The sequence below is a fragment of the Scyliorhinus torazame genome, chromosome 30 (genome assembly GCF_047496885.1).
Source record: "Scyliorhinus torazame isolate Kashiwa2021f chromosome 30, sScyTor2.1, whole genome shotgun sequence".
Lineage (NCBI taxonomy): Eukaryota > Metazoa > Chordata > Chondrichthyes > Carcharhiniformes > Scyliorhinidae > Scyliorhinus > Scyliorhinus torazame.
In genome coordinates this window covers 32,263,783-32,276,426 of record NC_092736.1, presented here as the reverse complement: position 1 = coordinate 32,276,426, position 12,644 = coordinate 32,263,783, and the positions used below count along the sequence as shown (strand labels likewise).

Genomic DNA, 12,644 nt, shown 5'->3' with positions numbered 1-12,644 from the left:
ATAGTGTATGGTGGGAATGTCCCTGTGTGCGAAATATTTACAGGACTACGAACATTAGAACGAAGATATTTACATGGGAAGGTGCCTGGTGCAGAAAAAGTGTGCAACAAGAATAACGAGATGAACACTATATACAAACCACGTAAACGATTAAACGGAAGAACAGAACAAATCAGAAAGTCCATAAGTCCACAAAGTTCACAAATTAAGTCTCTGAGGTGGGCGACAAATTCTGGTTGACCGCCTCAAGGGTGGGTCGGGAGCCGCCGGCTGAGGAGCGGGCTGGACTGCGTCAGAGTGAGGAGGATGCAGAGTGACCGGGATCTCTGCATAGTCCAGGTCAGGGTCAACGGGAGGGCGAGGCGACAGTGGAGGATCACGTAGCAAGCGCAGAACGAGACGAAGGGCATGTCGATTACGGCGCAGAATGGAGCCATCCGGTAGACGAACCAGGAACGAGCGGGGGGCCACCTGCCGAAGGACCACAGCGGTTGCCGACCAGCCACCATCCGGAAGATGGACGCGGACGTTGTCATCTGGAGCCAGAGCAGGGAGATCAGCTGCACGGGCGTCATGAGCCGCCTTGTGCTGTGCTCGAGACAGCTGCATCCGGCGAAGGACTGGAACGTGGTCGAGGTCTGGGACGTGAATGGACGGCACCGTCATCCTCAGGGTGCGACCCATGAGCAGCCGGGCTGGCGACAGGCCAGTGGACAGTGGGGCCGAGCGATAGGCCAGCAGGGTGAGGTAGAAATCGGATCCCGCATCGGCAGCCTTGCAGAGGAGCCGTTTGATTATATGTACTCCCTTCTCCGCTTTGCCGTTGGATTGGGGGTACAGGGGGCTGGATGTCACGTGTGCAAAGTTGTACCTCCTGGCAAAGTTGGACCATTCCTGGCTTGCGAAGCAGGGGCCATTGTCCGACATCACAGTGAGTGGGATGCCGTGTCGAGCAAAGGTGTCCTTACAGGCTCGGATGACGGCAGACGCTGTGATGTCGTGCAACCGTATCACCTCCGGGTAATTTGAAAAGTAGTCCACGATCAGGACATAGTCGCTACCCAGCGCGTGGAACAGGTCGATGCCCACCTTGGACCAAGGGGACGTGACCAACTCATGGGGCTGCAGGGTCTCACGTGGTTGGGCCAGCTGGAAGCGCTGACAAGTGGGGCAGTTGAGCACTGTGTTGGCGATGTCGTCATTAATGCCGGGCCAGTACACTGCCTCTCGGGCCCATCGGCGGCAATTTTCCACACCAATGTGGCCCTCGTGTAGTTGTTCCAGGACAAGCTGGCGCATGCTATGCGGGATGACAATGCGGTCCAGTTTCAGAAGAACCCCGTCTACTACCGCCAGATCATCTCTGACATTATAGAACTGAGGGCATTGGCCCTTGAGCCACCCGTCTGTTAGGTGGCGCATGACACGCTGTAGCAAGGGGTCAGCCACCGTCTCGCGGTGAATTTGGACGAGGCGTTCATCCGAGGCAGGTAGATTGGAGGCCACGAAGGCCACATGGGCATCAACCTGGCAGACGAATCCCGCTGGGTCACACAGAGTGTTGACTGCCCTGGAGAGAGAGTGTCGGCAATGGTGAGGTCTTTGCCTGGGGTGTATACCAGCTGGAAGTCGTAACGCCGGAGCTTGAGAAGAATACGCTGGAGGCGAGGCGTCATGTCGTTCAAGTCTCTCTGTATTATATTGACCAGCGGGCGATGGTCGGTCTCGAAGGTGAATTGAGGAAGTTCCTACACATAATCGTGAAACTTAACCACACCGGTCAGAAGGCCCAGGCACTCCTTCTCTATCTGCACGTAGCGCTGTTCCGTGGGGGTCATGGCGCGTGACGCGTATGCAACGGGGGCTGCGGTGTTGTGTGTGTTGATTGGTCCCACTGTGTGTCCATCAGTGTGTGTCTGCACCATGATATACTGGTGTATATTATGACACCCTGTTAAGTACTGGGTTAAGAGACATTGCAATTAGTTGTCTCATTTATGTTAAGTATCCATTAATTGACACTGATATGTAAAGGGGCTTCAGGTGGCCTCTGTCGGGTGATGTGTTGTTAAGAGTTTTGTGCAGAGGCTGTGGAAGTGAAATAAATGGTGTTTGGTGAAAAGGAACAAGAGCTTTAAACTCTTCATTTCACAGCCACTAAAACGTCTAACACACCCTCCTCAACATTCAACGTTCCAAAGACTTCTCCCAGATAAAGGTACTTCTTCCAGTTCAGTACGCTGCTTTCACTATTCACGATGTGATCTATATTTGGTGATTGTTTTGTTTTCAAGATCTCCTATGGCCCACAAGAAATGACCCTGGCACCCTGACTCATTGGGACACACTGGGAATGTGAGATCATTGGCTTCACCCTGAAAACAATCTCGGCCGTTTCGTTCAGTCAAAGAATGCTGCGGAGTTCGTCAGTCAGCGGGTGGCACTATCGCCAATTTAAACATGCCCAGGGTTGCGAAGCAGGGAAAGTTGCAGGCCAGCTTGCTGGAGTCACGGCCATTCCCGTCTAATCGGGTGTAGCGTGATCTTAGTGGGTTTGACCGTATTACGTGGGGCTCTCTGATTAACTGTAGTAAAAGAGCACTGGAATAGTTATTCTCAAAGTACAGCAAAGTCAAAATGATCAGAATGAAATGCAACATTACCACTCGAGAGAGTTGTGTTTGCAATGCGTACAGAAGTGCTAAGTAAGACATTGTGCTTAAAGGGGTTTCTGAGAGTAAACTGATTTAATATCAAGTGGTGATCAGACGATTCCACAGGAACATAGGAATTGGGAGCAGAAGTCGGCAATCCAGCCCCTCGAGCCTGCTCCGACATCCAATCAGATCCTGGCTGATCTCTTCCTGGTCTCAAATCCCCACCTCTTCCCCATATCCATACTTTTATTGTCGCTTGTTCTTTGTCCTTTCCCACAGTCAGCTTAAATCTTATGATCGTTGTACCCTAAATGTTTCCCGATCGATATTTGTCCCACCATGTTTAGATGTACCTCCTTTCTCGTTGGCCTGGAAACAGACAGCTGTAGAAAATTCACCTGATCACACTCTGGGAAGTATTTCCCCTCCCAGCTATTTGCACCATTACCATCCCAATCCCAGATAACTAAAGTCCTCCATCTTACCAGTCTGCAATTTTATCTTGCACAATTCTGTAATTTCTTTATTCCTCCACTTCTTTCCCACTTTGGTGGCCTGTAGACAGCACTGAGTAATATAATTGGATATTTTCCCCTTAACTCTAGCCAAATAGATTCTGTCCTTGACCTCTCTGGGATGTACTCTCTTTCCAGCACTGCAATGTTCTCCTTAATCAATACCGTCACTCCGCCCCCTTTTCTTTCTTACTGATCATTCCTGAACACCTTGGGCGGGATTCTCTCAGCCCGGGGCTGGGCCGGAGAATCGGCGTGACAGTGCGGAGAATCGCCGCCATTGGCGCCGCCGGTCGGGGGTCGCTCTGCGGGCCACCCCCCCCCCCGGCGATTCTCGGCCCGGGATGGGCCGAGCGGCCGCAGCAAAAAACCGTTCTAACCTGGACCTCGACGTGGAAGGGTCCGGGGCGGCCTGTGGGGGGGGGGGGGGTCCGTCCCCGGGGGGCCTCCGATGTGGCCTGGCCAGCCATTGCGGCCCACCGATTGGCGGGCCGGCCTCTCGAGCTGGGGGCCTCCTTTTCTTCCGCGCCGGCGCCTTTAGCCCTATGCCATGTTGCATCGGGGCTGGTGCGGAGAAGGGAGCAACTGCGCACACGCGTGTGTTGGCGCCGGTGCCACTGCGCATGCGCGGACCCCAGTTGACGCCGGGATCAGACGTTGGGGCGGCGACGGTGTTTACGACGGCGTCAACACTTAACCTCCGGATCAGAGAAGCCAGTCCCTTGTACCCAGCATCAGCCCAGCCTTGCCCGGATTTGAATCAGGTCTCAGTTATTGCCACTGCTGTGTACTGACAATGTCACGATGCATTTTGTCCAGTTGAGGCTGCCATACATACTTGTAACAGCAGAGGGAGTGAAAAGAGATTATAAAGGGGCCATGTTTTGACAGTATGGGCAGCATTCCTGTTTCTTTCTGAATGTGCCGGAATCCTTCCATTTCCACCCAGGAAGGCCACAGCGACAGAAACATACGTCCCCGTAGCTATCTGCAACTCACCAATCTGATTTGCCCTATTCCGTGCACTCACCTACATGCATTGCATTCCTAATTGAGACGGCGGCACAGTGGTTAGCTCTGCTGCCTCATAGCGCCAGGGGCCCGGGTTCGATTCCGGCCTTGGGACAGATTCCTGTCTGTGTGGAGTCTCCACCTTCTCCCCGTGTGTGCGTGGGTTTCCTCCGGGTGATCCGATTTCCTCCCGAAGTCCAGAGATGTGCAGGTTGGGTGGATTGGCCGTGATAAATTGCCCTTGAATGTCCAAAGATGTGCCGGTTAGGAAGGGGGGGGGGGGGGGGCGGGGGGGGCGGGGGGGGCGGCTAGGTAGGGTGCTCTTTCAGAGGGTTGGTGCAGAACCGATGGGCCGAATGGCCTCCTTCTGCACTGTAGAGATTTTATGGATTCCTTACACCCGATATCCTACTATTTCCAACTCTCGGACTATCTGTCTCTCCCAGTGATCCGCTCACCTTGGTACCTTTCTCAGCCGCAGTGGCAGAAACCTCACGAGCATCGTCACCCATGTCTTGAGTTTCGAAGTGCATTAAGTGCCATGACTGCTCTTTGGGGAATCTCACCACATTGTGAGGGCCTTGGTTCCGCACCACTGCTCCACAGACTCTGGGGGGCGACGGGGGGGGGGGGGGGACCTCCTCCCTTCCTCAAAGGTTCACATACTGATTGAAGACAGCTCTAGAATGTCTGACTTCCGCCTGGGGAAAGTGCGAGCTTTCCTCGGTGCCACCAGCCTCAAATGGTTGAGGATCTGACAGACCCCGATCTCCCTGCGCCATTTGTTTAATTCAACATAAAATCACCGTCAGGTGTAAATGAGACTGAACTCCCTGGCAAATGAATGGGACGCTTGTATTTCGCCATTAGATCAGTCAGCGCAATCGTCTTCTCCCACTTCTGACGCAAGGGTGCGATTCCTGATGTTTAGAAAGGGCCATCATGGCTGAAAAAGCCTCACGGTCTCATTTAGAAGCTGATTGGGCAGCACGGTGGTTAGCACAGTTACTTCACAGCTCCAGGGTCCCAGGTTCGATTCCTGGCAGAGTCTGCACGTTCTCCCCGTGTCTCCTCCGGGTGCTCCGGTTTCCTCCCACAGTCCAAAGATGTGCAGGTTAGGGGGATTGGCCATGATAGATTGCCCTGAGTGTACACAAAAGGTTAGCTGGGGTTATTGGGTTACGGGGATAGGGTGGAGGTGTGGGCTTGGGTCGGGTGCTCTTTCTAAGAGCTGGTGCAGACTCAATGGGTAAAATGGCCTCCTTCTGCACTGTAAATTCTATGATTTGTCCCATTGGACAATTCACACATTTTGTTTCACTAACTGTGGGCTATAACTTGTCAAAGTATCTGATGTGTTAGGCAGGTAGGTTCGATGTGGACTGCACTCGATGCAGGGAAGCTAGAAACAGAGTCTAACACTGGAGAAGATCCAACACTGATTTATTCAACGATAGAACTGATTTACATGTTCAGCTGTGGGTCGACACTATACTGAACTGACTGGAGACCTTGTACTAGCCTGACCGGGCTTACTAGCTACCTCATGGTGTTTGCACTGTGCTAGCTCGAGGACTCTGACTGTCTCAGTGGCTGGGTCCCGAGAGAGCGGGAAACCTAGTGCCCTCTGGCTTTATAGTGGTAGTGTCCTGTCTGGTGATTGGCTGCACTGTGTTGTGTGCTTATCAGTCATCCTGTATGTCAATCACTGCCTGTCTGTGCTTCAGTACATATATGAGTGGATATTATGACATCTCTCGCCTTTTTTTTTTCTTTTTTAGATAAATAAATACTAGGGTGTGCGAGTGTATATATGTGCCTGATTAAATACAAAAGATGTCTAGATGAACAAATATACATAGGAAGGTGTCGATAGTGCAGATACACGGCAAACAAAACAATATTTACCGAGGTTAAATCGATGGAGTCACAAAATGTACAAGAGTTCAGTCTATAGATTTAGTCTTTGTGGTGGACAACGAATTCTTGTCGATCGCTCGCAGAGGTGGATCAGGAGCCGCCTGCATGTGGATAGGCGGGATCGCTGCCATCGCGGTGGTCGCGTGGGCCGGCAGGATCGCTGGTAGATCGGTGGCCTCGTGGTAGGGTACGTCCGGAGGAAGCATCGTAGGCGGTGGGGCACTTCGGTCAGGTAGCGGGCGTGGAACTCTTCGCAGTGCCCGTCTGTTGCGCCGTAGCAGGGAGCCATCAGCCATGCAGACAAGGAACGATCTTGGGGCCACTTGTTTGATCACAACAGCTGTGGCTGACCAGCCGCCCTCAGGCAACTGGACACGAACATGATCAGTTGGAGCCAGCTCGGGTAGATCCGTGGCATGAGCATCATATGTGGCCTTCTGTTGGGCCCGTGACTGTTGCATTTTCTGTAAGACCGTGAGGTGGTCAAGGTCTGGAACATGGATGGCTGGAACTGTGGTCCTCAGAGTGCGATTCATGAGCATCTGCGCTGGAGACAACCCAGTGGACAGTGGGGTTGCCCTGTACGCCAGCATCGCCAGGTTGAAGTCGGAGCCTGAGTCTGCAGCTTTGCACAGCAACCGCTTTACAATATGGACCCCTTTCTCGGCCTTCCTGTTTGACTGCGTAGATGAAGTCAAGTGGGGACTGGAGGTTACGTGACGGAAGTTGTAGGACTGTGCAAAATCAGGCCATTCCTGGCTGTAAAAGCAAGGACCGTTGTCGCTCATTACCGTGAGCGGAATCCCGTGCCTGGCGAACGTTTCTTTGCAGGCTTTGATTACCGCCTTCGACGTGAGGTCGGACAGTTTCACCACTTCTGGGTAACTGGAGAAGTAGTCGACCAGGAGTACGTAGTCCCGCCCCTTGGCGTGGAAAAGGTCTACGCCTACTTTGGACCACGGAGAGGTCACAATCTCGTGCTGCTGCAACGTTTCTTTGGGTTGAGCTGGCTGAAACTTCTGACAGGTGGGGCAGTTGAGGACTGTGTCGGCAATGTCCTGGCTGATGCCCGGCCAATAGACTGCCTCCCGAGCTCTGCGTCGGCATTTCTCGACCCCAAGGTGACCCTCATGGAGTTGGCCCAGCACCATAGCCCGCATGCTCTGAGGAATTACGATCCTGTCGAGTTTTAGAAGGATTCCCCCCACCACCGTCAGGTTGTCTTTTACGTTATAGAACTGGGAACATTGTCCCTTCTGCCAGCCATGGGTAAGGTTCTGCATCACACACTGCAGTAAAGGATCCTTGGCCGTCTCCTCACAAATTTGGACCCGCCATTCGTCAGAGGCTGGAAGGTTGGTGGCACACAATTGCACTTGCGCTTCTATGTGGCTGATGAAGTCACCTTGTTCACACGGTGTGGTAATGGACCCGGATAGGGCATCTGCAACGATCAGCTCTTTGCCTGGCGTGTAGACAAGTTCGAAGTCGTAGCGGCGTAGCTTAAGAAGAATTCGCTGTAACCGAGGTGTCATGTCATTTAAATCCTTCTGGATTATATGGACTAGAGGCCTGTGGTCCGTTTCTACCGTGAATTTTGGCAGGCCATAAACGTAGTCGTGAAACTTGACTGTCCCTGTCAGGAGACCCAGACACTCCTTCTCAATCTGAGCGTACCGTTGCTCAGTGGGCGTCATGGCCCTGGAGGCATACGCCACTGGAGCCCAGGATGAGGAGTCATCTCGCTGAAGGAGCACCGCCCCAATGCCATCCTGGCTTCCATCAGTTGATATCTTGGTTTCCTTGGTTGGGTCGAAGAACGTGAGAACCGGGGCTGTGGTGAGCTTTGCTTTCAGCTCACGCCATTCCTCTTCATGTGTGGGCAGCCAATGGAATTCCGTCGACTTCCTGACGAGATGGCGGAGGGCTGTGGTGTGGGATGCCATATTGGGAATGAATTTCCCGAGGAAGCGGAGGACCGCCTTCTTGTCCTCCGGGGTCTTCATGGCGTTGATCGCCGAGACCATGTCGGCATCTGTCCGCACGCCCTGCCGCGAGATGTGGTCACCCAGGAACATAATATCCGATTGACCAAATGAGCACTTGGCCCTGTGAGCTGGAGACCATGTCCATGAATTCTCTGGAATACCTTCTCGAGGCGAGCGATGTGTTCCTGGGGGGTTGTGGACCAGATGATTGCGTCGTCAACGTACACTCGCACCCCCTCGATGCCCTCCATCATCTGCTCCATGATGCGATGAAATACTTCGGAGGCAGATATGATACCAAAGGGCATCCGGTTGTAGCAGTAGCGGCCGAACGGGGTGTTGAACGTGCACAGCTTGCGACTGGACTGGACTGATGCACTCAGCATCAGGGTCTGTTGGGATCGGAATCTGGCATGCCTTGTTGTATTGAGCGGACACTTCTGTGCCGCAGCTGGGATCGCTGGCTGCTGAGCGGTGGAGCAGATCTGCAGAGGGCTGCATAGTGGCCAAGCTTGCCACACTGTAGACACCGGCGTCCTTTTGCCGGACATTGCCGCTTTAAATGGGCGGAGCCACAATTCGGACACGTCATGACTCCGACGGCAGCGCGGTCCATGCACCATCGCGCATGCGCAGTGCGGTCGACATACGCACCTGCGCAGTTGGGTTGTCGGCCTCGTCGTCCACTCGATCGTGGCGCGCATGCACAGGGATCCGAGAAAAGCGCGAGAAACGGCCACTCTCCTCGATGCTCAGGCCCTGCATCTGTGCAATGGCCTGCACCCTTTCTGCCTCGTGGGAGGCCAGCTTCGCAGTTTCTGCCGCCCTGATGTGGGAGTAACGATTCTTAGCATGCTCATGGACAACGCACGTCTCGATAGCGACAGGGAGGGTCAACTGTTTGACTTTCTGGTGCTCCTGCCGAAGGGAGTCGGAGAGGACCCCGAAAACAATCTGATCCCGGATCATGGAATCAGCCGTCGAGTCAGAGTTACATGACTGCGCTAGGATGCGGAGGTGGGTCAAGAAGGACTGAAAAGGTTCATCCTTACCCTGAAGCCTCTGCTGGAAAACGTCCCGTTCAAAGCTCTCATTCACCTCAATGTCGCAGTGGCTGTCGAATTTCAGCAGGACTGTCTTCGCCGTCAGCGAACGTAAGGGAGTTGTCGATATGGATGGCGCGGGCCCCCGTTGTTGAGAGAAATAGTGCGATCTTCCTGGCATCCGATGCTGCTTCGAGGTCGGAGGCCTCGATGTACAAGAGGAACATTTGCTTGAAGATTTTCCAGTTGGCACCGAGGTTGCCGGAGATGCAGAGCTGCGGAGGAGGCTGGGTGTTTTCCATTTCACCGGATGGCTGCTTGCTGGTCGATGCTGATTCACTCGAGGTAGGTCCGTCAAGACCAGTATCACTCTGGTACCATGATGTGTTAGGCAGGTAGGTTCGATGTGGACTGCACTCGATGCAGGGAAGCTAGAAGCAGACGTCTAACACTGGAGAAGAGCCAACACTGTTTTATTCAATGATAGAACTGATATATATATTCAGCTGTGGGTCGACACTATACTGATCTGACTGGAGACCTTTTAGGAGCCTGACCAGACTTACTAGCGACCGCATGGTGTTTGCACTGTGCTAGCTCGTGGACTCTGACTGGCTCAGTGGCTGGGTCCCGAGAGAGCGGGAAACCTAGTGCCCTCTGGCTTTATAGTGGTAGTGTCCTGTCTGGTGATTGGCTGCACTGTGTTGTGTGCTTACTGGTCATCCTGTGTGTTAACATTACTTATTCCTAAATACTTGCTTGAGGTGAAAAAGTGATCAAAACAATTGTAATATTTCTGCAAAGAACGTTTGAACCATCATGTGCATTGTTACAAGAAGTTACATCGAGATTGTAGCATTTTTAACAGTAGTGTCGGCTATTTCACCATCTTTTTATCTAATTCACGCATATTGATTATGAGTTCAGGAGTAACATCTCCTTCTCTGTTCCTCCCTCCAATACTTCTGCAAATGAACCTCTCATAGAACCTTATTATTTATTATTATTATTTTTATTTTTTTATTATATGGCTCACATTATTTCAGTAATAAAACAATGAATGACCGGTTGCTAAGTTTGGACAAAGCATGCATCGCAGTCTTCACTTGACCTTGCCGACCGGTTTATTGCTACGATGACATTTAACGACTGGCAGGCATGGCCCAGGGGTTTAAGCGGTCAATATACCTCACTGCATATACAACACCGTCAGTAAGGCAGAGCACACACTGGGTAGCGCCCAGCGACCGTAGGCAGCTTACCATCTCGTGACATCCCCACCGTCAAACACTTCTGTAACCGGCAGTGCTGGCACCGGTTCCGGCTGGTCCGGTCGATCAGGCAGTTCTTTTGCCGAGGGCATGAATACGCGGCGTTGCTCTGCTGGCTTCTCCGAAAGAACCCCTTCGGTACAAATTAAACATTCAGATCAGACACGGTCCCGCACCAAGACCTTTCCCCACTTAGAAACGCAGAATCCCTACAGCGCAGAAGGAGGCTATTCGGTCCATCACATCTGCACCGACCCTCTGAAAGAGCGCCCTACCGAGGCCCATACCCCACCCTATCGCCGTAACCCTACCTAACCTGCACATCCCCGGACACTAAGAGGCAATTATAGCATGGCCAATCCACTTAACCTGCACATCTTTGAACTTGGCAAACTGAGCCCCATTTCTAAGCTCTGTTAAGGCAATGTGTATAGGAACAGCCAGGGAGGAGAAAAGGTCATTTGGACCATCATTGCAGAACCCGGGATTCCAGTACATTGAAAATCGCCATGGTCCCCGAAGACCGCAGTCTGCTTACCCCTTTGAGGGCGGGAGCTGACAGGTGAGAATTTAACCTGAGAGAGTCACCACACCTTAGGCGAGGGGGCGAGGTTGAGAACCTCCGCCGGGACGGGGATTGAACCCCCGCTGCTGGCCTCGCTCTGCATCGCAGATCAGCCATCCAGCTGCCTGAGCTAACCGATGACCATCACATTAACGCTCCAATCATGACATCTAATTGTATTTTAAATTAGCTCTTCACTTTTCTTGGTTAAATTATACCTTCTCACTCACTGAGCAAAGAAAACTTTCCCCGTGTCCGTTTAATTTTAAATTCCCACTCCATTCCACAATGGTTTTACTCCTCTAGAGTAATTTTGAAATAAAGATCAGGGTTCACTGTACTGTTACCATTGAACAGCACATCCACTTCAACTACCACCTTCCTTTAACTTGTGTGCCCAACTCACTCATATTGTGGACGGGGGAAGATCTATGAACATAGAACATAACAGCGCATGAAGACATGGATTTTCCGCTGTATCACCGGCAGCGCAGTCACACCGCGGATTTCCCGGCGCGGGGGTGCCCATAATGAGACACCCCATTGGCCGACTGGCGGGACGGAGAATGCCGCCCGGACTTCCAGAAAGCATTTGATGAGGTTCTCAACAAACAATGATCCAAAATGAAAATGCGCGGTATTGTGGATAACGTTGTGTCATAACCTCCAGGGGGGAACAACACTTCGTCTCTCCGTGGGGCCCGATGATTCCGAGCTTCCCCGATAATGGGCGGAGGCCCACCCAGCTGGGGGCTCGGAAAGCTGAGCATAAAGGCCGGCCCAAGAAGGGACCGGCATATTGGTTGTCCCAACGGGGACAGTGATTGTAGATAGTTACAACCATGGGCAGATTATGTTTTGGCAAAATAAATCTGGTCATTCTTACCGCTGGCTTTCTTGGTCATTAAACTTTGTGACATTTATTGATAACTGGAAAGGGGCAGGAAAGGGAGAGAGTGAAGATAAACAGAATGATGAGATATCACAAGTTGTGTTCCCCTGGATTCCATTATAGGGTCTGAACTGTGCACCGTATTTATCAATGACTTGGATGGAGACCCCACTGCCTTCCTTCCTCCATCCCGAATATATTCAGGGCGGGAAGACATGTTAACGGCCTTGTTACCCATCTGCCAATAGAGGATCTTCAGTGGGATATTGATGCCAACTTAAGATCCTCATTCCACTGCTGCTGGTATTCAAATCACAAGCCTGAAGCATTCGCAACAATCCTCAGCCAGAGCGCCGAGTGGATGATATATCTCGGCCGCCTCCTGAGATCTCCACTCCAGGTGATATCAAGAAACAGCTGAAGGCACTGGATACTGCAAAGGCTATGGACTCTGACAATATTTGGGCAATAGTACTAAAGACGTTTGCTCCAGAATAAGCCCACCCCTAGCCAAGCTGTTCCAGTACAGCTACAACACTGGCATCTACCCGGCAATGTGGAAAATCGCCCAGGTATGCTCTGTATGTAAGAAGGACAAATCCAACCCAGCCAATTACAGCCCCATAAGTCTATTCTCCATAGTCAGTAAACTGATAGAAGGGGTCATTGACAGTGTTACCAAGCAACACTTCTTCAGCAATTCAGTTTGGATTCTACCAGGGCCGCCCAGCTCTTGACCTGAATCAGACATTGCTCCAAACATGGAAAAAAAGAGTTGAACT

The 12,644-nt window shown here is 52.1% G+C and overlaps 2 protein-coding genes across 2 annotated transcripts in view; one reads left to right on the top strand and one right to left on the bottom strand.

Annotated features, from left to right (window-relative positions):
• The window catches only part of anxa2b (annexin A2b), a 316,940-nt gene that overhangs the window by 224,404 nt on the left and 79,892 nt on the right, over positions 1 to 12,644 (top strand). The gene's annotated exons all lie outside the window — the stretch shown is intronic.
• The window catches only part of LOC140404486 (nuclear receptor ROR-alpha A-like), a 113,367-nt gene that overhangs the window by 85,739 nt on the left and 14,984 nt on the right, over positions 1 to 12,644 (bottom strand). Inside the window, exon 2 of the mRNA XM_072493095.1 lies at positions 10,397 to 10,538. Within this exon, the coding sequence (XP_072349196.1) occupies positions 10,397 to 10,409 (13 nt within the window). The 5' untranslated portion in view covers positions 10,410 to 10,538. The remainder of the gene's footprint in view (positions 1 to 10,396; positions 10,539 to 12,644) is intronic.